This window comes from Saccopteryx leptura, chromosome 3 (assembly GCF_036850995.1).
Source record: "Saccopteryx leptura isolate mSacLep1 chromosome 3, mSacLep1_pri_phased_curated, whole genome shotgun sequence".
Classification (NCBI taxonomy): domain Eukaryota; kingdom Metazoa; phylum Chordata; class Mammalia; order Chiroptera; family Emballonuridae; genus Saccopteryx; species Saccopteryx leptura.
The window spans coordinates 99931114-99956167 of NC_089505.1; the positions used below are offsets into that span (position 1 = coordinate 99931114).

The following is a 25054-nucleotide window of genomic DNA, read 5'->3' on the forward strand; positions in this document are numbered from 1 at the left end:
GTGGGAGAGAGAGAGAGAAAAGGGAGAGGTGGAGAAGCAGATGGTCACTTCTCCTGTGTGCCCTGACTGGGAATCAAATCCGGAACTTCCACACGCCAGGCCAATGCTCTGCCACTGAGCCAACCAGCCAGGGCTACTAAAATATATGTTTTTAAATTTTATTTTTAATTTGACTTTCATGTGGTTTAATTAGTGCACAGTTCTTCAAGCACAGAATGCAAATGGGAGCTTTCAAGTCATAATAAGGAAGGCCAGAAAACAGCTACTTCTTCTCCAAAGTTCCCTTATTCTTTGTCACTGTGTAGAGACTGGGGAGGAGGGGTAATATGAGCAAAAGGACAGAGCAGCTGAATGCACACTAAGGAGTCAGTCCCAGTCACAGCTCCTTGGGAGCACTGGGGCCACACAGTCTCCTCACTCTCTTCTTGCCTCAGCTGCACTCAGGACAGTACTGCCTTGAGTCTGACTTAGGGCATACCTGACATCAAATCTCATGATTTGTTTGGCTCCAGCCCCAGAGCCTGTCACTTTATCTTAAAACTTTAAAGACAAAGACATTAAGAAGAAGTCGTTTGTAAACCTGGAAATCATGTTCCATTCACTCATTCATTCATTCATTCATTCATCCAGTTATTCAGTCAGCCAGTCACTCAAACAAATATTTATTGAGCATCTACTATGTGCCAGGCACTGTGGTGTGTTGGTGAGCAAATGGTGAACTTGACAAATAAGATCCCCACCTTCATGAAGCTGACACCTAGAGGTTGCAGACAGCCAATAAGGAAGAACTAACACACATATATATATCATCGGTAATAAGTATAATAAAAAATACCCTAGCTGGGTATCGTCCCGATACACCAAGGGCACATACAAGTCAACCAATGAATCTATAAATAAGTGGAACAAATCAATGTTTCCCTTTCTTTCTCTCCCTTCTTATGAAATTAGTAAAAATAAAAATAAAGCCAGAGAAGGGGATAGAGAATGGCTAGGTGGATGGGGGGAGGGGTGCTCTTCTAGATCTGAGGTCTGTAAATTACAGCCTGCAAGCTGCAATCCATTTTGTAAATAAAATTTTATCGGAATACAGCCAAGCTCATTTATTTACATTTGTCTATGGCTGCTTTCACGCTACAATGGCAGAATTGAGTAGTTACAACAGAGATGTTATGACCCGCAAAGCTGAAAATATTTACTATCTGGCTTTAAACAAAAGTTTTCTGTCACAATGAGATACTATTTCATACCCACTAGAACGGCTATAATCAAAAAGACAATAACGACTCCTGGTGAGGATGTGGACAAATTGAAGTGGAAACGGAAAATGGTACAGTCACTGTGGAAACAGTCTGGCAGTCCCTCAAAAGAGTAAACATAGATTACCATATGACCCAGCAATTCCATCCCTAAGTATGTACCCAAGAGAAATGAAAACATATGTTCACACAAAAACTTGCACAAGAATGTTCATAGCAGCATTATTCATAATAGCCAAAGAGTGGAAATAACCCAAATGTCCATCAACAGATGAATGAATAAAGAAAATGTGGTATAGCCATACAACAGAATATTATCTGGCAATAAAAGAAATATAGAATAGTGATATAGACTACAATATGGATGAACTGTGGACACATGCTAAATGAAAGAAGCCAACCACAAAGGACCACATATTGTAGGATGCCATTTGCAAGAAATATCGAGAATAGGCAAATTCATAGAGAAAATAGATTGATTGCCTAGAGCTAGGGATGCTGAGGAATGAGGGCTACAGGGTGCAGGGTTTCTTGGAGTGATGAGAACTGATTGTGGTGAGTAGCATAACTCTGTGACTGTACTAACAGGAATTGAATTGTACACTTTAAATGGGTAAATTGTATGGCATATGAATTCTACAATCGCTCAATTAAGCTGCTTTGAAAAGGCTTACCAACCTTTGCCTTAGTCAGGGAAGGCCTCTGAGGAGGGGGCATTTGAGCTTCTTTGTAACTGGCTCAAAGATCTCGAATAGTAACAGATGGCATTTTACTGAAAACTTATGTGCCAGGCACTATGTGAAGCATTTTTTGATCATGCCCTCATTTAATCCTCAGAAAAATGTCATGGCTTAGTTAGGGACAATCCCACTTAATAGATGAAGAAACTGAAGCACAGAGAGGTTAGGTGGCTTGCCTCAGCTGATAAATTGCAGAAATGGGATCTAATTCCAGATGTTTGACTTCAAGCCCTATGCCTTTAATGGCTGAGACATATTGAACACAGTTCCCTGTCCAGACTCTGAATTACTGATCTTTCCCAGAACAGGAGGATGGCCCAAAGCGAGAGGGAGCTGGGCAAGGTCAGAAAGAGCACACCTGGTGCAGAGGAGAGCAATGAGGTGCTGAGAAGTGTCTTTGGATTCAGGAAGGGGCCTTATAGGGGGACCAAGACACTAACACAGTGCTTCCCAAACCTTAGAGGCAGAGAAATCATCTAATACAGGACAGAGGAGCAAGGCTTATTTAAAATGCAGATTCCTGGGCCTTGTTGACAGTGATTCTGATTTAGTGGGTCTGAGTTGGGGACTAGAAACCCAATATTAACAAACTCCCTGGGAAATTGTAATGCAGATGGTCCAGGGACCACATTGTGGAGTTCCTGCAGAAACTTCAAGGTCAGCACAAGACTTTTCTGGGTGGTCCCCCTAATCTTGGCATCTGTCTTTTTCCATTCCTTCCTGATGTCCCAATATTCCAGGCTCTCCTGAACATTTCAAGCCTCCTGGGCTCTGTACAGTTGAAGGAAGTGAGGCAGAGAGGGATTAAGAAACTTGTCCAGGCCCTGGCCGGTTGGCTCAGCAGTAGAGCGTCGGCCTAGTGTGCGGAGGGCCCGGGTTTGATTCCCGGCCAGGGCACATAGGAGAAGCGCCCATTTGCTTCTCCACCCCTCCGCCGCGCCTTCCTCTCTGTCTCTCTCTTCCCCTCCCGCAGCCAAGGCTCCATTGGAACAAAGATGGCCCGGGCGCTGGGGATGGCTCTGTGGCCTCTGCCTCAGGTGCTAGAGTGGCTCTGGTCGCAACATGGCAACCCCCAGGATGGGCAGAGCATCGCCCCCTGGTGGGCAGAGCGTTGCCCCATGGTGGGCGTGCTGGGTGGATCCCGGTTGGGCACATGCGGGAGTCTGTCTGACTGTCTCTCCCTGTTTCCAGCTTCAGGAAAAAGAAAAAAAAAAGAAAAGAAACTTGTCCAAGGTTACCCAGCTAGAAATTGGGAGTACTTGAATTTGAACTGAGGCATCGGGTCCTTAAGTCTAATTATCACATTATAGTGACTTTCATTGTTATGTGGTTTCAATGAGACAACAAATGCCAGGACTCTGGCACAGGGCCTGGCATATAGTAGGTGCTCAATAAATGCTGGAGACAAAACTGAATTAAGTTTTCTACATCCAGGGATAAAAGGGGAAATTACTCAAAGACTTCACTGATCATAATGTCTCATGCTTTTTATTTGACAAGACTCAACATCTTAAGATCTCTAATGAGAATGGGATGTAAAAATTCATGGAAAAAAAATCAGAATGGTGTTCCACTCAAAGCTCGGTGGGTCTAAAGCTTGTCAATCTACTTCAGTTGGGGTGATTATAGGTTTTGTCTTCAGAACATTAAGAGGGTGCAGAGATACTGGAGAAGAAGGAAGGGAATGGGGTAATTGATCTGGTTCCAACCATTCCACTCCCCGACCCCAGCTTCAGAATCTCTCTGTCACTCTGTATTGTCACCTCAAATTAACAACTTGGGAGAGATTCAATATAAGGAGGAGTCAGAGGAAGAAATCCCTGGATGTTAATTTCCAGTCAAGGTGCTACAGAGCCTGACCAGGCACAGTGGACAGAGCGTCAGACTGGGACATGGAGGACCCAGGTTTGAAACCTCGAGGTCACCAGTTTGAGCACGGGCTCATCTGGTTTGAGCAAGGCTCACCAGATTGAGCAAGGGGTTACTCGGTCTGCTGTAGCCCCCTGGTCAAGCAAGGCACATATGAGAAAGCAATCAATGAACAACTAAAATGCTGCAATGAAGAATTGATGCTTCTCATCTCTCTCTCTTCCTCTCTGCTGTCCCTATCTATCCCTCTCTCTCTCTGTCAAAAAAAAAAAAAAGTGCTACAGAGAGTGAAGAATCCTCCATCCTGACTCCAAATTCTCTTTCAACTCAAATCATTAATCTACTATTTCATCTACCCTCCTGTGAGTTCCATACAAAACTTAGGTAGACCAGAAAGCCCCTCATTTGAGCCTGGGTCTTCCCCACAGAGTCAGTTTTCCACCTAAATTGCATCAATAGGGAGCTTTGTGGGCCATGTTTCTTCCAACACCAGTGAAACCTGAGAATATTAAGCTAAGTGAAATCTTCTGTCTTTGTCCCCTTTTACACAACTTTCCAGCTTTCGGTGGCTCAAAAGTCAAGAAGGCCTGACCTGTGGTGGCGCAGTGGATAAAGTGTCGACCTGGAAATGCTGAGGTCGCTGGTTCAAAACCCTGGGCTTGCCTGGTCAAGGCACATATGGGAGTTGATGCTTCCAGCTCCTTCCCCCTTCTCTCTCTCTCTGTCTCTCTCTCCTCTCTCTCCCTCTCTGTCTCTCTCTCCTCTCTAAAAAATTAATAAATAAAATAATTTACAAAAAAAGTCAAGAAGGCAACCAGAAAAACAAAACAAAACAAATAACAACACTGAACAATTCTATTGATTAAACCCAAACCCAAAATATCTCAGGAAAAATAAAATTTCAATTGGGTTACAGGACATGAAAGATAAGGAGTCACCACTAAATTACGACTTCCGGAAACGGACAACTCTCTGAAATGCTTGCCGAAACTCTTCATTAAACACAGTATAGATTATTGGATTGATGAGGGAGTTTAAATAGCCCATCCAGGTGAAAAAGTCAAAAAGGGCTGGGTGGATCCAGCACGAGTCCCGGCAGATGGGGAGAACCAGAGATACAACAAAGAAGGGCAACCAGCAGATGATAAAGGCCCCCAGAATGATCCCCAGGGTCTTAGTGGCTTTCCTCTCCCTAGCAGCGGAAATCCTTTTGCGTTCCAGAACACTATCAGCAAGCTTGACTTTCACGTGGTTGAAGAAGAGAGCAGAGCCGGCCAAGTGAGCGTGAGTCTCGTGCAGGTTGGGATTGAGGGAGCAGAGTGAAGACCCCGCAGAGCCTGTGATGAGCTGGGCTGTGGTGAAGCGCTTCCCATAGAGGGATGGTGGGTGCAAGATGCGGTTCCGGGCGGCCACGTAGATCCGGCCATAGAGGATGATGAGCAACACAGACGGGATGTAGAAGGCCCCACACGTGGAGTAGATGGTGTAGGAGATCTGAGAAGTGTTCACCACGCAGTCTGACATCTCTTCGTGAGCTTTGGCCTGCCGCCAGAAGAGTGGTGGTATGGAGATGCAGATGGAGATGGCCCAGACAGTGGCGATCATGGCCGCTGCGTGGCCTGCTGTCCGGCGTTTACTGTACTCCAGGGCGTCCGTGATGGCCCAATACCTGTCCAGAGCAATAGCGCAGAGATGCAGGATGGAGGCCGTGCAGCACGTGATGTCAGAAGACAGCCAGATGTCACACAGGATTTGGCCAAAGCTCCAGGTGTGGGTGATGGTATACACGATGCTGATGGGCATGACCAAGATGGAAACTAAGAGGTCAGTCATGGCCAGGGAGCCAATGAGATAGTTGGCGGGGGTGTGGAGCTTCCTGGTGACGAAGATGGTGGTTAGCACGAAGGCGTTGGAAAGGACTGTGGCCAGTGTGATAACGGAAAGGACTATAGCAAGAGAAATCTTGAGGGCCTGGAGGATCCCTGGATCCCAAGTTTCTGGAGTTTCCGTACCATTTAGAGATTTGTTGGAAGCCTCCTGGAGAAGGCCTTCCGCTGACTGGTTTGGCGGGAACATTCTAGGTGGCTCTCTCTTCCCATAGATGTCGACACACACAGCTGCTTCTTTCACAGTTGTCTTGCCTACAGAACAAGGTCATCCTGTTTTGCACTGTTGGGGACATTCATTGGAACGGACCACAGTGCAAAGACCTCAAGACTTGACTATTTAAAGAACATGGAGGTGACCACCAGCTGGTAGTTACAAGTCTTTCCTAAGCCAGATGAATCTCAGGCTGTCTCACTGTTCTGGAATGTGGCCCAGCAAATGGTCAAGCCCACTGGACACATGCTGAATTTGTTCAACATTTATCAGGTCCTCTCACCGGTGTAGGCAATGCTCTGGGATTCTTGCCTTTGGCATTCTGGCTCCTTCCAAAGCTTGTGAGATAGATGTGTTTTATAAGAATTTTCCCTATCCTATTCTGAGACAATTAGGGGTTTCAGGTTGCCTTTGGGGAGCTTTAAAAACTGGAGACAAAAAGAAATACCAGCTGACTCAGAGAGGAAGTTCAGTCAACTGCTCACTGTTTTCCCCGGTTCATCTCGACACATCATGAGGTCCTTAACTTTGGTTCCTGTCCCACTGACCGTTTTGAGCCTGAACAGACAAAACATTCCAGTTAGCAAGACTCGAGGAATGCGTGAGCTGGGAGAAGGCAAAACAAACAGATCACTGTGAGTTCATTGAGAAGGGCACGTGTTCTGAGCTCTAGGTTTTTTTTGTTTTGTTTTGTTTTGTTTTCTGAAGTTGGAAACGGGGAGGCAGTCAGACAGACTCCCGCATGCGCCCGACCGGGATCCACCTGGCATGCCCACCAGGGGGCGATGCTCTGCCCATCTGGGGCGTTGCTCTGTTACAACCAGAGCCATTCTAGCGCCTGAGGCAGAGGCCATAGAGCCATCCTCAGCGCCTGGGCCAACTTTGCTCCAATGGAGCCTCGGCTGCAGGAAGGGAAGAGAGAGACAGAGAGGAAGGAGAGGGGGAGGGGTGGAGAAGCAGATGGGCGCTTCTCCTGTGTGCCCTGGCTGGGCATCAAACCCGGGACTCCTGCACTCCAAACCGATGCTCTACCACTGAGCCAACCGGCCAGGGTTAAGCTCTAGGGTTTTAAAAAGAAAAAAAAAGAGTCAAGAGTTAGGTTCTAGAAGGGCAATTTGGACACCTGGGGTTAACTATAAGATTAAAAGGATACTGCCTGACCTGTGTTGGCACAGCAGATAAAGTGTTGACCTGGAAATGCTGAGGTCGCCGGTTCAAAACCGTGGGCTTGCCTGGTCAAGGCACATATGAGAGTTGATGCTTCCTGCTCCTCTTCACCTCTTTCTCTCTCTCTTTCCTCTCCCTCTAAAAATGAATAATAATAATTAAAAAAAGATTAAAAGTGTACTGCTTAGTGCTGGCAGTGGTTCAGGAAAACTGGCATTCCTGAAAGTGTCAGAATACAGGGGAGGGTGGTACACCCCACCCCCACAATTCCCAGAAAGGGCAAAGTATCATACTGTTGGAGACATCATAGGCTTGTAACAAACACATGGAATCAACTCTGTAAACTGTGAATCAGAAATCCATCTATTTACTCAATGGAAACTAAACAAAATAACTGTGCACAGAGGAAAAGAAAAAAAAAAGACCAGGAAAAATACCAAATTGTTATGATGCATTTCTCTAGAAATTGGTGGAGGAAGTGACTTTTCTTCTATTCATATGAAATTTCTAAATTTCCTAGAGTGAGCATGCTTGACTCTTTAACACCCTTCCCCTCACCCTAAATGTGAAAGTTCAAATTTAGAAAATACATTTGGCTTTCCAAATGGAAAATGGAAACTTAGTCACAAGAAAATCCGAGGACTCATTTTCTTTGCCCCTCTGGCCTTGAATCTGGGTTGCAGTATTTGAGACGTGGGCAAGCCTAGGGACTCTTGGGGCATGGGGACCTTGATATTACTGATCAGAGCGAGGCAAACAGAGGGCAGCCAATGTAGGCCTGTCTCTGGCAGGACCCCAGCGGAAATTTGTGGGGCCTGGCAGGCCGCCCTTGGGTGTATGGGGTTGGTAAGAGGGAAACCAAGACCCCTTTGCCCCATCCACACCCTCCCTGTGTCTCTCCCTGCCCTGTGTGGAATGCTACAGCTCCCCCAGGAATCACTGTAATTCATTTCTTCCGGGTCAGCTTAGCAAACAGGTTATGCCCTGAGAGCATTCACAGCCCAGAGAAGACATGTTGGACCCTGGCGTGGAGCTGGCAAGGTCAAATATGTGTATATACACTTAAAAATGTGATCATTATAAGTATTTATGCACTTGTTTTGTAGTTTGTATATTTTTCAACTTAATACATTTTGAACACTATTCTATCAGTCACCCCGCAACATCATTCTTAAGGGCTGCATGTTGTTCCACTGGCTGGCTCCGTTAAGGACAAGGGTTCCCATAGTGCAAGTTGAGAGGGATGGCATTCCTGGCGGATGGAAAGGCAACAGCAAAAAGCCCAGAGGTCAGAAAGAGCAAAGCATAGTCAGAGAATGGCAAAGAGACCAGCTGACTGGAGTGCAGAGACCAGAGGCAGGGTAAGAGATAAGGCCCAAGGGGTGGCTGGGGCACAGCTAGGAGACAGCGAGGCAAGGGGGAGCGTTTGGCTTGGACCACAGGGGCAACTTGGGCTCCAATCCCTGTTCTATCACAGTCTACCCATATGACCAGGCAAGTCCCAGACCCTTTCTGAGTCTCAGATTTCTTTCACTATTGGAACCCTGGGCTCCAATCCTTGTTCTATCACAGTCTACCCGTATGACCAGGCAAGTCCCAGACCCTTTCTGAGTCTCAGATTTCTTCCCCCAAACAGTGGCCACCCTGCCTGCCTCCCAGGGCTGCAGCGGAGTTTCTGAGGCTCCAGGCAAGGCCGGCCTTTGAAACCCAGTAGACACTGAGAGGTGTCAGGAATCATTATCATCCTATTCCCCTTCCCATAGCTCGGCTCAGGGCTTTGTGGGGGAAGGCTATGTCTGTTGATTGATTGATTTTATTGATTGATTTTGGAGAGAGGGGAAAGAAACAGTGAGAGACAGAAACATGAATCTGTTCCTGTATGTGCCCTGACCGGGGATTAAACTGTAACTTTTGCATATCAGATGTCGATAGCTGCTCAAACGTTAAGAAGCTAAATCTGTAATGCGGTAGTTTCTCTCCCACTCCCCAAAATTGTGGATGCTTCAAAGTATCTGCTTAAAACAGCCTCAATTAAGAAAATCAATCGTGCCTGACCTGTGGTGGCGCAGTGGATAAAGCGTCGACCTGGAATGCTGAGGTTGCCGATTTGAAATCCTGGGCTTGCCTGGTCAAGGCACATATGGGAGTTGATGCTTCCTGCTCCCCCTATTCCTCTTAAAATAAATAAATAAAATCTTAAAAAAAAGAAAAAAGAAAACCAATAGTAAGTCACCTGCTCCAAAACATTCCCAAAGTTTGAAGAATATTATTAGACTCTCTTTCATGGGTTTTTTGATATGTTCCAAGCACTGAGTTGCCCTGGAGCTAAGAGTATTTGACCTGTGAGTGGGCAACATGGCCCTCTACTAACAAAGAGCCAACCAGTGCTTAGAAAGGTGGTGTCACCTGCCCAAGGTCACTCAGGTGGAAGTGGAAAAAGTGGGTGGAAATTCCCATTCTTCTCCACACTGCCTCAATTCAGGAAGAAAAGGCTTAAGGCACATGTGCCCCTAGGAGTGGAGCTGGCTCGGGATCTGGGATCTCGTGGTGGTAAGTGAAAATATGACCCCCCTGCCCCACCCCAAAGCCTCTGGCTAAAGATTCCTCCCACTTTGGTTCACACGGAGAATGTGAAGTTGGGTTGGACTGTTTGGAATTTTCTCCCTTCCAGACAGTCTGGGCAAGCGAGGCGCTGTCACTTCTCACAAAGGCTGGTGTGCTCGCCCCACAAACCCGTGCGGTCACTGCTTGGGTTCCAGGCATTCCTATGACCTCATTCCAGTGAAAGGCGTGGGCTCCAAGTCCTGAGAGGCTGGTGGGTGACATCTGGGAAGGAGGACAGGACGGATTGCCTCTGTCCGTCAGGAATGTTGGCTGTAACTCTGCCTTTCGGAGGCTCCCTCCCTCTTCTCCTGCCTGCTGTCCACCCCCACCCTTGCGCAAAGGTGGGGAACGTCCCATAAGCCAGCTACCTTCGGAGATTCAGACTGTAGCGCTAGAATCAACTCCCTCTCTCTCATCACACTTCAAATAATAAAATTTTTAAATGTAAATTTTTTTTTAAAAAAAATGAGCCCATTCTCACCCAGAAGATAGGTAAACATTTTAATTCTGATCATGTCTTATCATTTGGTAGGTGTGTAGAGCAACAGGAATTGTCACCTCTCACTAGGAGAGTATAAAGTGGAAGAACCTTGTTAGCAAACAATTTGATTTTATCTCACAAAGTTAAATATGTAATATGACTACCTCGTGACCCAGTAATTTCACTCCTAGGTGTGCATGACAGACACTCTCAGACGTGTCTCTCAGCAGCTGGCAGCAGGAACGGTCACTGTGGCACTGACTAATAGCAAGCAATGAGAAACCACCCAGTGGCCGTCAACAGCAGAAGGATGGGACCAGCACATTCCCACGACGAGGGGCTGCAGAGAAGCAGGACGAGGGAAGCCAGAGCTGCATGCATTCTCACAAACATAACACTGAGTGCCAAGGTCAGAAATATGCACGAAGAAACAAACTGTTTAGAGATCTAAATATACGTGGGAATCGCATAAAGAAACGCAAGGAGGCCCTGGCCGGTTGGCTCAGCGGTAGAGCGTCAGCCTAGCGTGCGGAGGACCTGGGTTCGATTCCCGGCCAGGGCACACAGGAGAAGCGCCCATTTGCTTCTCCACCCCTCCGCCGCGCTTTCCTCTCTGTCTCTCTCTTCCCCTCCTGCAGCCAAGGCTCCATTGGAGCAAAGATGGCCCGGGCGCTGGGGATGGCTCTGTGGCCTCTGCCTCAGGCGCTAGAGTGGCTCTGGTCGCAACATGGCGACGCCCAGGATGGGCAGAGCATCGCCCCCTGGTGGGCAGAGCGTCGCCCCTGGTGGGCGTGCCTGGTGGATCCCGGTCGGGCGCATGCGGGAGTCTGTCTGACTGTCTCTCCCCGTTTCTAGCTTCAGAAAAATGAAAAAAAAAAAAAAAAAAGAAACGCAAGGAAACGTTAAATATAAAATTACAGGCCCTGGCCGAGTAGCTCAGAACACATACAAGAGTCAACCATTGAATGCATAATTATATAAGTGGAACAACAAATCAATGTTTCTCTCTCTCTTGTCCTCTCCTTTAAAATAATTTTAAAAAAATTACAGGAAAAAACACAGAAATATAACTATGGAGAGTTTTGAAAGGTATCGATGATGTTCTTTTTTTTTTTAGTGAAAGAGAGCAGACAGAGAGATGAGAGAGGGACAGATAAGGACAGGCAGACAAAAAGGTAGAGAGATGAGAAGCATCAATTCTTCGTGTGGCACTTAGGTTGTTCATTGATTGCTTTCTCTTATGTGCCTTGAGGGGGGGGGGGACTCCAGCAGAGCAAGTAACCCCTTGCTCAAGCCAGTGACCTTGGAGTCATGTTTATGATCCCACACTCAAGCTAGCGACCCCTCGCTCAAACTGGTGAGCCTGTGCTCAAGCTGGCGACCATGTGGTTTTGAACCTGGGTCCTCTGTGTCCTAGTCCAATGCTCTATCCACTGCACCACTACCTGGTCAGGCTGATGTTCTATTTTTTAAGGTGGTGGAGGGTACATGGTTGTTTATTCTCCTTTAATCTGAACATATATGTGTATATATATTCTTTTGTAAGGAATGATATATTTATTTTTCTTTTTGTACATTATTTAAAGAAAACCACCCTACCTGCAATAACACTGATACATTTTGACCCATTAATATCTATTAATACATTTGAGTTTCAAATATGGGGACATTTGAGTCCCCTGCTGCCATTGACCAGCAGGGTAGCTGAGGGCAAGTCCCAAGTTCTCTTTGACCATCAGTTTCTTCCGTGGTAAAACAGGAACATGAGCATGGCTATGCTGCCCCAAAGGGGCATTTCGTAGTTCCAGTAAGATCAAGTATACCGTCAATTGAAGGGTCTAGAACAAATGTAACAGTGGTAACAGCGATGGAGGGCAGTGGCTGAGAGCAGGCTCAGGTCCCAATGTCTGTTGTTCCACTTTCTCCCTGTGGCCACTGGACAACTCACCAAAGCCCTCCAGGCGGAGATGCTAACCCATCCCTCACAGGAGTTGGGAAAGAGCTGGTAGGCTCATGTATCCAAATGCCTAATGTTGTAAATGAATACTTCTCTGGTTTCTCTGTGATGCGTCTAACCCTATTCAGGTCTCCAACATATTCTCTTCCCTTACCAGAAACAAGGTGTCACTGGACATTAGTGAGCAATGTCTGCCATTGTCAGGGCTATCTGCCAGACACACCAGGGAGCTTCTCCTCTGCACAACACCCTCCGGGAGCCATCAGCCCACCAGGAGCCATCATAGCAGCAGCATGCAGTTTCCTCAGCCTCCCTCCAGCCCAGCAGTGTCCCCCCTGGGGACCAGATCACAAGAACTCTAGTCATACCATGCATCCCCCAGCTCTAGCTTCTCTGCAGAAGGATGAAGGGGTTAGGTTACCTCTCACCACAGCTAACTGGACCAGGATGGGTCTGTGACCCAAAATGGGCCAGGCAGATTTTCTCTTTAGAATCTGGACTGGCGACTGTGAGCAGCTATGCAGACAGACGATGGAGGGGCAGCCACATGAAAGCTAAGGATCCCGAAGCTGGGATCTGGGCCTCAGCCATGACCAAAGGCAGGGTGGGTTTTGGGAGAACAGAAAAGCCATAAATGAATGCCTGGCCTGTGGTGGCTCAGTGGATCGAGCATCAGTCTGCAGGGTTGAGGTGGCCAGTTTGAGGCCCTGAGCTTATCCAGTCAAGGCACATAGACAAGCAAATCAATGAACAACTAAAGTGAAACAGCTGGGAGTTGATGCTTCTCGTTTCCCACACCCTTCTTCCTCTCTTTGTAAAATCAATAAATAAAATCTTACAAAAATAAATAAATAAAGAGCCTGACCAGGCACTGGCACAGTGGATAGAGCATCGGTCTGGGATGCAGAGGACCCAGGTTCAAAACCCTGAGGTCGCCAGCTTGAGCACAGGCTCATCCAGCTTGAGTGCAGGGTCGCTGGCTTGACTGTAGGATTATAGACATGACCCCATGATCACTGGCTTGAGCCCAAAGGTTGCGGGTTTGAAGCCCAAGGTTGCTGGCTTGAGCCCAAGGTCACTGGCTTGAGCAAGGGGTCACGGGCTTGGCTGGAGTCCCCCAGTCAAGGCACATATGAGAAAGCAATCAATGAACAACTAAGTGCCACATTGAACAATTGATGCTTCTCGCCAGACAAGGTGGTGGCGCAATGGGTAGAGCATCAGACTGGGACATGGAGGACCCAGGGTTGAAACCTTGAGGTCACTGGTTTGAATGCGGGCTCACCAGCTTGAGCCAAAGTTGCTGGCTTGAGCAAGGGCTCACTCACTCTGCTGTAGCCCCCCGGTCAAGGCACATATGAGAAAGCAATCAATGAACAACTAAGGTGCCACAACGAAGAACTGATGCTTCTCATCTCTTTCCCTTCCTGTCTGTCTGTCCCTATCTGTCCCTCTCTCTGACTCTCTCTGTGAAAAACAGAAAAAAAGAATTGATGCTTCTCATCTCTCTCTCTTCTTGCCTGTCTGTCCTTCTGTCTCTCTTGCTAAAAAAATAAAAGAAAAATAAATAAAATAAATAAAAAAGAAAAGCCATAAATAAGGAAAACAGATTTACAGAAAAAGGCAGGAGAATGGAGCAGACAGAGAGAGGAACAGAAAGAGAGAGAAACCACCTGCCTTAGGAAAGGAGAAGGAGGAGCCTTCCAGCCCCAGTGACATTCCTTCCAATCATCGGATATCCAGGAGGGACCTCTGTACCCAGGAAACCTCAATGGTCCCAACTCATACTTTTCCTAATTGAGCCCGTTCAAATGGACACAACAGGTTCTGAAACAGTAGTAAGATAGGATTCTCAGTTCCTTCCCACCCAGCAATCTCTATATTGGTTTGTTGTTCCACTTATTTATGCATTCATCGATCAATTCTTACATGTGCCCTAACTGAGGACTGAACCCATGACCTTGGTGTATCAGGACAACTCTCTAACCAAGTGAGCTATTTGGCCAGGGATTTATTTATCACTCTTGACTAAGGCTTCTTACCTAGGAGATCATCACCTCCCCTTTCCAAAGAATCTTGATTTTTAACTGAGTCATAAAACTTTGCCAGAAACAAAGGGGTGTACGGCTTTTTTTTTTTTTTTTGTATTCCTCTGAAGCTGGAAATGGGGAGAGACAGTCAGACAGACTCCCGCATGGGCCCAACCGGGATCCACCCGGCACGCCCACCAGGGGGCGACGCTCCGCCCACCAGGGGGTGACGCTCCGCCCCTCCGGGGTGTAGCTCTGTTGCGACCAGAGCCACTCCAGCACCTGGGGCAGAGGCCAAGGAGCCATCCCCAGTGTCTGGGCCATCTCTGCTCCAATGGAGCCTCGTTGCGGGAGGGGAAGAGAGAGACAGAGAGGAAGGAGAGGGGGAGGGGTGGAGAAGCAGATGGGCGCTTCTCCTGTGTGCTCTGGCCAGGAATCGAACCCGGGACCTCTGCACGCCAGACTGACGCCCCACCACTGAGCCAACCGGCCAGGGCCAGGGGTGTACGGCTTTAATGAATGCTTAGAAACCAGCTGCCTCCTTCTGGAGGGAAACGACCAGGGCTCTGTGATAAAGATTTGTTGTAGTGGAATAATCCCTCCAAGGAATTCATGTCTGTCTATTCTATCTCTGGAAGCTGTGTGGTATGGAAGAGCAAAAAGTGAAAGAGGAAATAATTCTCCAAACATCTACAGAGTGTTTCCTGTTGTACGAAGTTCATCCACAGCTGGTATTCCATCTTTCTTTTTACTGTACAGCGCTTCCCACAGCCTCTATTTTTTCCTCTGTAAAATCAGGGTATCAAGTCTACCTGCCAGGGGTGTCATGAGGGTGAAATAAAATAATATATGTGGCAAAAGCTCTGAAAAATTTTTGCATGGGTGTGTGTGTGTTATGTATGTGCCTGTGTGTATGTATCCATCCATCTCTGTATCTGTATCTCAGTGCAAGTTTTGATATCTAATCAGTATCTCGAGCAAGTCAATCTTTCATCTTAGTTTCTCTAATTATAAAATCTGGAAAATGTATAAAATTAAAAGTAGAAGCCCTGGCTGGTTTGCTCAGTGGTAGAGCATCAGCCCAGTGTGTGGATGTCCCAGGTTCCATTCCCAGTCAGGGCACACAGGAGAAGCATCCATCTGCTTCTTTACCCCTCCCCTTCTCACTTCTCTCTCTCTCTCTCTCTCTCTCTCTCTCTCTCTCTCTCTCTCTTCTCCTCCTGTAGCCATGGCTTGATTGGAGCAAGTTGGCCCCGGGCACTGAAGATAGCTCCATGGTCTCCACCTCAGGCACTAAGACCAGCTCGGTTGTTGAGCAACAGAGCAAGGGCCCCAGATGGGCAGAGCATTGCCTCTGAGTGGGCTTGCCAGGTGGATCCTGGTTGGGGTGCATGCAGGAGTCTGTCTCTGCCTCCCCTCCTCTCACTGAATTAAAAAAAAAAAGTAGCCGAACCTTTGGCCCCAAACTTCCACTCTCAGCTATAAAACTAACAAAAACATGTATGTCACTTAAATACTTGTGCAAGAGTTGCTAACAACAGCATTACTTAACAACTCCAAACTGAAGACCATCCAAACAGACATCAACAGAACAGATAAATCCACTGTGGGCCCTGGCCAGTTGGCTCAGTGGTAGAGCGTTGGCCTGGCGTGCAGGAGTCCTGGGTTCGATTCCCGGCCAGAGCACACAGGAGAAGCGCCCATCTGCTTCTCCACCCTTCCCCCTCTCCTTCCTCTCTGTCTCTCTTTTCCCCGCCCACAGCCGAGGCTCCACTGGAGCAAAGTTGGCCCGGGCGCTGAGGATGGCTCCATGGCCTCTGCCTCAGGCGCTAGAATGGCTCTGGTAGTGGCAGAGCAATGCCCCAGATGGGCAGAGCATTGCCCCCTGGTGGGCATGCCGGGTGGATCCCAGTCGGGTGCATGCGGGAGTCTGTCTGACTGCCTCCCTGTTTCCAACTTCAGAAAGATACACACAAAAAAACAAAACAAGCGCTGGCCAGTTGGCTCAGTGGTAGAGCGTTGGCCTGGCATGCAGGAGTCCCGGGTTCGATTCCCAGCCAGGGCACACAGGAGAAGCGCCCATCTGCTTCTCCACCCCTCCCCCTCTCCTTCCTCTCTGTCTCTCTCTTCCCCTCCCACAGCCAAGGCTCCATTGGAGCAAAGTTGGCCCAGGCACTGAGGATGGCTCTCTGGACTCTGCCTCAGGTGCTAGAATGGCTCTGGTTGCAACAGAGCAACGCCCCAGATGGGCAGAGCATCGCCCCCTGGTGGGCGTGCCGGATGGATCCCGGTCAGGCGCATGCGGGAGTCTGTCTGACTGCCTCCCTGTTTCCAACTTCAGAAAAATACAAAAAATAAAATAAAATAAAATAAAATAAAACATTCTCATGTATTACAATAAAAAAAAAATCCACTGTGGCATATTCGTTCAATAGAATTCTATACATCACTGAGAGTGGAGCCCAGCACCCCACAACACACAGTCACATGGATGAAATATCACAGACATAAAGTTGAGCAGAAGCAGCTCAGCATTGTGGCACCATCGTTGATCCAAACTTCATAAAGTTCAAGAACAGGCAGAACTGACCTATGCTGATAGAAATCATGCTAGCATGGTGCGTGTGCAGGGAGGGGATGAGATGACTAAGAAGCATGAGGGGAGCTTGTAGGTGAAAGGCATGTTCTGTTTCTTGAACTGGGTGTGCTCACTTTGTAAAAGTGCATCAGGCTGCCCACTTGTATTTTGGGTACTTTTGTTTTTTGTAAAAAGTTTACCCTAGCCTGGCCTGTGGTGGTACAGTGGATAGAGTACCAATCTGGAAGGCTGAGGTTGCTGGTTCAAAACCCTGGGCTTGCCTGGTCAAGGCACATATGACAAGCAACCAATTAACAGTTAGCGTGAAGCAACTACTTCTCATTTCATTCCCCCCCCCTGTAAAATCAATAAAATCTTTAAAAAATAAGTTTACCCAAAAAAGTAATGGTTAAGTGCTTAACAATGTTACGCATCAGTTTTTTTGGTCAAAAGGAAACCCTCAACTTGTCATTTAACACTTTTTTAAAAATATGGCTATCTCTAAATTTTAATTTTTTAGAGAGAGTAGACACAGAAAAAGAGAGAGAGAGAGAAAAAAGTGGGGGAGGAACAGAAAGCATCAACTCCCATATGTGCCTTGACCAGGCAAGCCCAGAGTTCCGAACCGGCAACCTCAGCATTCCAGGTTGACACCTTTATCCACTGCGCCACCGCAGGTCAGGTTAAATTTTCTAAATCTAAAATTATATTAGTGGCGGCCCTGGCCAGGTAGCTCAGTTGGTTAGGAGGGCATTGTCCCCACATACCACAGTTGCAGGTTCCATCCCCCGTCAGGGCACATACAAGAATCAACCAATGAATGAATAAATAAGTGGAACAATAACCTCTCTCTCTCCCCCCTTTCTCTCTCTCTCTAATCAATAAGTAAATAAAATTTAAAATTATACTTGTGGTTTGCTTTACATTTCTTTTTGGATAGCGCTGCTCTAGAACTAGTGGTTCTCAAAAGGAGTTATATCGCCCCCTAGGGGTCACTTTGAGACATTATCAGGGAACTGTGCAATCCAGATACAGGGGTTGAGGAAGTACAGGGTGCTACACTGTCAGGGGCCGGAACACTAGTAATTATAGAGTAATGGCCACCATTATTAAAAGCTTATTATGTGCCAGAAACTGCTTTAAGCACTCCTTCTATATCAACTCAAGTACTTAAGTCTGACCAGAACCCTTTAAAGTCAGTCCTATTATTATCATTCTTCCCATTTCCCAGGGGAGAGGACCGAGGCTCAGAAAAATAGCTTGCCTAAGTCCTCAGAGCTAGGACTGCAACCTGGGTTTGCTCAGCTCCATGCTCCTCCACTCACAAAAGGTGCTGAGTCAAGTCAGTTCCACTCCCTTCCTCATTCCACAAATATTTACCTCACGCATGCCTACACACATTCAAAAAATCCTTGCGGGCACCTGTGGCCTGCCAGGCCTGATCACTTCCACCTGAAAGGTCCTCTTTTCACTGATGGGAGGGTGCAAAGACATCTTCATTCGGCCCTCAGCACAGCCCAGAGAGAAGCAGGAATGTGGTCCGTGCTCCTCATACTGTGTGTGCACAAGCATTACCTGGGAATGTCATGGAAAATGCAGGTTCCGATTCTGTGAGTCCGGAGAAAGACCTGAGGGTCTGTATTTCTAACAAGCTCCCGTGGAACACATGGAGTTAGGTGTACAAGGGATTGAATCTCAGAGTGTCAGGGCAGGAAGGACTCTTAGGAATCATCTATATAGTTCTAATTCCTCATAGTGCTGACAGGGAGAGAGACCCAGGAAGGGTGACACTTGCCCATGGTTACACAGTGAGTTCCGGCAGAACCCGTCTTCGGATTCCCATCAGTGCTCCTTCCACTGCCTCCAGTTTGCAGCAGGAAGTTGAGATGAAGGACAGAAGTAAACAGAAACTCTAATGCCTGTTTCATACCGTATGCTTTTTGGCATTTTGAAATGCCCCCCTTCACACACGCACACCTCCCACCTTGAGTTTCCACGCGAGGGGAGCAATCCTGGGAGCAGGCTAGCAAGGCAGACCACACTCTCCAAGAAGCCTTTAGAACTGCATCCCAGGCGCTGGAGCTCCTGCGCCTCCCCACCAGATGCTGCACATCTGAATCCCCAGAGAGCACTTGAGCTGATGAGTTAAACCATTTCCAAGACAGAGGAGAGGCCGTCTTCTCCAGACTGGATAAACAAGGTACTAACAACAGGAATTCATTTCCTAGAAATTAAACCCAAATTTGTTAGTGTTTACAGGATCCAAACTCGCTATTCACCATCTGCTTCCCCTGCTGGGAGGCACAAGACAGCCGTGATTAGGTGCACAAGTTTTGGACTCAGGTAGACTGAATTCACTTCCCAGCTCTGCTTTTTACTAGTTCTGTGACCTTGGGCAAGTTTACCAACCTCTCTGAGCCTCTCCATTTCTCTTCTTTAAAAAATTTTTTTTAAATTATTTATTGATTTTAGAGAGGGAGAGGGAGAGACATCTGTCTGTTGTTCCACTTATTTATGCATTCACTGGTGATTTTTTTTTTTATTACAGAGACAGAGAGAGGGATAGATAAGGACAGACAGACAGGAACGGAGAGAAATGAGAAGCATCAATCAGTTTTTTGTTGTGACACCTTAGTTGTTCATTGATTGCTTTCTCATATGTGCCTTGAGTGTGGGCCTTTAGCAGACCGAGTAACCCCTTGCTGGAGCCAGCGACCTTGGGTCTAAGCTGGTGAGCTTTGCTCAAACCAGATGAGCCTGCGCTCAAGCTGGTGACCTCGGGGTCTGAAACCTGGGTCCTCCGCATCCCAGTCTGACACTCTATCCACTGCGCCACTGCCTGATCAGGCCACTGATGATTCTTTTTCTTTTTTTTTTTTCCTGAGAAAAAAAGACCTTTATTTTGTGCCAGTTAATCCACATCAGATGTATTCAGATTAGGTGCTAAATTTTAAGGAGGCTGTTCATAAATTTACCTATATTCAGAGAAGAAAATCAACAAGGCCAAAAAAGTGACTTGAAATTATGCATATGAGGATACATTGAAAAAAGAGGGATTTTCAGCCTGAAATAGAATGAACAGGTATAAGAGAAAGGGATATATAGAGTATTTAGTTTTTAATTTGCTTTTTTGTTTATTTTTTGTTATTATAAAAGTAATTTGCATTATTTTATACAAAACCTTCTAAAAATTTTGTTTAATGATTTGAGAGAAAGAGAGAGGGAAAACATTGAGTTGTTGTTTCACTTATTTATATGCATTCATTGGTTGATTCTTGTATGTGCCCTGACCAGGGATTGAACCCATAACACTGGCATATCAGGACAATGTTCTAACCGCACTGTTGATTCTTGTATGTACCCTGACCAGGGGTCAAACCCTAACCTTGGGGTATCTGGATGACACACTAACCAACTGAGTTAGTTACCCAGCCAGAACTGAACCTCAACCATTTCAACAGCTATTTCCTCATCCATTCAATAACTATTTACTTAAAGCCACATGTTGGCATGAGCAACACAAATGTGGACCCTACTTCTAGGAAGATGTACATTGCCCTGGGGAAACCCTCCTGGAACCTGGGATCACATACATGATTGAAAAGGACACAGAAGTTTGAAGGGAGCCTTGGGCATTAGGAAGGACAGGTAACCTGACGCAACCTCGAGATCCCCCTCTGAATGTGGCTTTGAAGTGGAGCCCTGGCAGATAAATAGAAGCAGCAAGTGAAGAGGAATTGGGGACAAGGACACCTACTCCACAGGTCTGAAGCTTGGAGAACCCCTTTCCTCCATGTACCCCAAATCCTATTTCTTCATTTCCTATTGCTTACTTATTTAGAGACCACACAGTCCAGCCCTTCTGTCTCATCCTCCTGTTCAATGCTCTAGGCAAAAGAGCCCACTTCCATCTTGGCTGAGACACTATGGTTCTCTCACTCCTCTGAGCCTTTGCACAGGCTATTCCCTCTACCTGGAATGACTGTCCTCTTTTCTCCTGCAACCATCTCAAGGTTCCTCTGGACCTTAAGAACAGTAGCGATCCCCTCCTCCTCCCCACTCCTCTGGTCTCCTTATCACGCATAACACTGGTCTCCCCTCAGCTGGGCTCATTTGCTACCTACTTGTCTCCCTGTTTGACTTAATTTCCAGAAGGGAGGGAGGACAGGTGTCCTGTGTGTCATGAAGCCCAGTGCCCTCTGCGTAGAGAATCCTTCTCCCTCATCCACCTGTCCAGCTCTAACTTCAGCCTCAGGATCCAATTCAATTGTTCCTCTTGGCTGAAACATGCCCACACCTTCCACCCAAGTGTGGTCATCCCCTTTACTCAGTCCAACAAATGCCTCACGTTTATTGACATGCATGTCTCTCATCATCCTGCAGTCCAATACCACGAGGCTCTCTCTCCACAAGATGGTATATTCCTGAAGCAGAGACCTGGTTTTGTTCACAGCTGTACGTTTTGGGCTTAATACTTACAGTGGTTCAGTAAGAATTTACTCAAAAGAATGAATGAAAGAACACTGACAGTTTTACTTTGGACATCCTTCTATGTATCTCTGGCCCCAAATGGCCTTTGGTCATTCCTCTTGGATGTCTTACAGGGGCTCCAACCTCCGTTGAACCTTCGTCTTCCTCATTCATACCTGTCCCTCCTATTTCCCCCTTGGTAGGCTTACTCACCCATCCCCAACTCTTAGAATCCTCACTCCTTCATTCTCTTACTCAGCATTTAACCAATTATTTTCCTTTTATGAATGAGGAAGCTGAAGCTCAAAAACATAATGCGATCAGCTCAAGGTCACACAGCAAGTAAGTGGCCAACTCCAGGGCCTTGCTCGCTGAACAGCCTGGATGTCCTCCCTAGTCTGTCCTCATTCTCCTACAGGTTCTGTCTCCTTTCCCCTGACTTGTCTATACACATTTGGGGCATTTGTGCCTTAGTTCAAACTGACAGATTGTCCTCTGCCTGCAAGAGTATCCTCTCCCATTCCCCTTCATATGTTTCTATCATAATTTGCTCTCTGTTCTCCAAGGCCTTCTCAAAAGCCACTTCCTCCAGAAGGCCTCCCATGGTCACCAAGATGGAAAACCTCCCTCTTTTAAACCCTCTCCTGACTCCAGGTTTGCTTGTGCCTGTGCCCGGGAGCTCCTCAAAGAGCTGCCCCCCCACCCCCCCCGCCCGCTCCAGTGTCTGAGTACAGTAGGCTGCGATCGATACAGAGCAACCACTCTCCTAGGGCTCAAAGGAGCCCTGAAGAAATAACAGCATTCTCTCTCTCCTGTCTGAAACTCTCCAGTGGTTCCCATTTCTGAATAAAATTCAAAATCTCACCATGACCCACAAGGCCCTACATTAGCTGTGTCCCCATCCCCCAGTCAGCCACCTCTCTGACCTCATTTCCTGCCATCTGCTCCCCTTAAATATCACTTCTTAGGCAAAGCTTTGACCAGCCAACATAAAGTAGCTGTCATCCTCTGTTATATCACCCCTGCTTCATGCTCATTTTAGCACTTCACCCTATTTGCCACCAACTTGAGGAGAGTTCTGGGCTGGAGACCCATACATTTATGAGGTCATGTGCATTGAGGTGGCAACTCAAGCCAGTGGGGTGGATGAGACCACGCAGGGAGAGTGTCTACTAGGAGAGGAGAGGCGGGCTTGGGAGAGCAGAAGTGCTAATGGCTGTAGAAAGGAGGATGAACCTGCAAAAACAGAGAGGCAGTTGGCAAAATAGACAGTACTAAGTTGCAGGAGCCAGAAGAGAATGTTCTCAAAAGAAAGGAGTGGTCAGCAGTGTCAGCAGCTACTGAGAAAGTTAAAGGCTGGACAGTGATTACTGAATTCAGCTTCCCAGAGGGACAGTGGTGACCCAGGCAGACCCATGTGGGCCTCAGACAGAAGCCCTCTGTGCAATGATAGGAACCTCTTAGGTCCTGGGAGCCCTCAGCTCTGAGATTCCATCCCTCTGCACATGTTCACATCCCAGTTGGCAAAAAGAGCAGTCATCCATCTGCAGCCTAGGAGAGAAGGGATGACCTAGTATGCCCACCCTCACTATTTACCTACCAGGCAACTGATGAACTCTAAGGCAGCACCTCTGCGTTTCTGGCCCTGAACTGGGCACCATGGGAGAAGAGGAGGCCCTAGGCCCTACCAGTCATGTCCAGCTAGCTAGTCAGCTCCCTTTCTCTTCTACAACCTTCTAGGTCCTGGCTTCCCTGGACGCCTCCATGAAAAAGACCACCCATTTCTCTCCACCAGCTGGAGAGGACCAAAGACTGGAGAAGGCCCAGCTGCCCAAGTAGCCTTGCCTGCTGCTGTCAATAAAGGGTCCCTCGATGTCCTTGGAAGAAGAGCTGAAACCCTGGCCAGTGGCTCTGCAGTCCAGGGGAGAGGACAGACCCACAGCATGTACTTGGTTAGAAAATACTGGAGGCGGAGCCCAGGGAAGAGACTGAGAGGTTGCTCCTGACACCCAGAGCAATGAGGGCCATGGATGACTGAGCTGTTATTTCTGCACAGGCACTGTGCTGAGCAATGACCCCATTTGATTTGCACAGCAATCCTAGGAGGCCAACTCTCTTATCCCCATTTCATATGGAAGGAAACCAAGGCTCAGAGAGGTAAAGGGCTTTCCCAAGGTCACACAGTGAGTAAATAGCCAAGCCTGGTTTGTAATGCAGCCAGTCTGACTGACAGCCCTTGCTCTTAACCCTTGAATTTCCCCAGAGCTGGTAAGGGACTCACCATGAGTTTATATTCTCTTACAAGCAGTGTGTCCTTGAGCAAGATTTATTCCTACTCCCCCCATCTGCAATAAAGCAGATTTCTTAGCACCCTTTCAGTTTTGACATTATGTGATTAGCTAGGATTTGTCCACAACTTTACAGTTTACAAAAAGGCATCCATTAGGCATCTCATTTATTCCCCCGATCCCGCAGGGTGGGAGAAATATCCCCTCCATTTGATAGATGTGCAAACTGAGGTTCGAAGAGATGCAGTGTCCTGCTCAAGGTCATAAAACCACTCAGCGCCCACCGGGCTTCTGGCGTGCAAGCCTAGGTCCCACACTGAATGCTCCCTCAACTCCCCTCCAGAAAGGGGCGGCTCTGCGCTGCGCTGCACCCCGACCTGGCCGACAGGGGGCAGAGCCCCGCTTCCCTCAGCCGCAGGGGCCAAGTGGGGGCGTCGCAGCCGTCTGCTCTGGGGGCGCGCCACCTGCCGCACGAGATCAGGCTTCCACGCAGGGCGCCCCGAATGCGCGCTCGGGACCCTGAACGTGCCCCGGTGCGCAACCTCAGCCCACCCTCCATCCTGGAGCTCCGGACCGCACGCCCGGACGCTCCCCTCTCGCTGCGCCGGTCCTCCGGGACCCTCTTCTCCCCGCGCCTCCCGAGATCCGAGCCAGGACGCCCTCTTCCCACCCCAGCTCCTTCGGGATGGCCGCAGCGGCCAGACTTGGAGCCGGACGGGGCCCCGGCGCGCACCGCCCAGGGCGGCACTCGACTCCGACTACTTACCCGCTCCGGCCACGCAGGTGCTGGCTGGCCCCCGGATCGCCCTCTGGGATCCTGCTGCCTCGCGCCGTTGTCTCGCCTCACCGCTGGCGGCCGTCACCCAAGCTGAGCTTCAGGCGACGCCCGCCCACTGCCCTGGGGCCCTTCCCCGGCCCGCGCCCTCGCGCGCCCGCACTCCCTTCGCCCCTCCCAGCGCCCTGCGGCTCCTTCTCCCGCTCCCTTCCCGTGCCTGCCACTCCTCCTCGCTCCCCTCCCCAGCGCCTCCCCAGCCAGGCTTCCTCCCCACTCGGCTCCCCGCCCGCTTGAAGCGAGGCTCGGCCCCTTCCAGTCTTGGCCCTGCGGGTGCTCCCGAGTCCCCACCTCCTCCCTGGCTGCCGCCCCCGCCCTGGGGCTCCCCGGCCTCCCCCTCAGGAGAGCGGGTGGCCTGGGTCCGGAGTAGGGGGTGGTGAGAGATGGGCCGGGCCCAGAGAGCCTTGGTGAAAGCCTCGCCTCCCCCATCCGTCCCCGTCCGGTGTTCATCCCTAGGTGATTTCCCCCCCTTCATATAACAAGTATTTCCACTGTATATCAAGCATGTGGTCGGCACTGGGGGTACAGCAGAGAAAAAAAACTGAAGTGGACCCAGCGGAGCTTCCATGAATGTAATAAGTGAAACTTACGAGCCGTTTATAGAGGAAAATGGTATGAAGGGGTGGGGGGAGCAGAGGAAGGAGACAGAGTGAGGTGGGGGCCCTGAACGGAAAGGTCG

The 25054-nt window shown here is 48.3% G+C and overlaps 1 protein-coding gene across 4 annotated transcripts; it reads right to left on the reverse strand.

The window, feature by feature from the left end:
- Nucleotides 1-3471: 3471 nt before the first annotated feature.
- HTR1D (5-hydroxytryptamine receptor 1D) lies at nucleotides 3472-24432 on the reverse strand. 4 transcript variants are annotated; one of them, XM_066375393.1, is made up of 4 exons: nucleotides 24310-24432; nucleotides 9191-9330; nucleotides 7130-7273; nucleotides 3472-6526 (listed from the first exon to the last, which is right to left on the reverse strand). In XM_066375393.1, exon 4 carries the CDS (start codon nucleotides 5942-5944, stop codon nucleotides 4814-4816), a length of 1131 nt encoding a protein of 376 aa, XP_066231490.1. In that variant the 5' UTR covers nucleotides 5945-6526; nucleotides 7130-7273; nucleotides 9191-9330; nucleotides 24310-24432; the 3' UTR covers nucleotides 3472-4813. The 4 variants fall into 4 exon arrangements, with proteins under 4 accessions (XP_066231490.1, XP_066231492.1, XP_066231493.1 ...); XM_066375395.1 differs by lacking the exon at nucleotides 24310-24432 and adding an exon at nucleotides 18770-18870; XM_066375396.1 differs by lacking the exon at nucleotides 9191-9330 and having other exon boundaries at nucleotides 24310-24421.
- Between the last annotated feature and the right edge of the window lie 622 nt (nucleotides 24433-25054).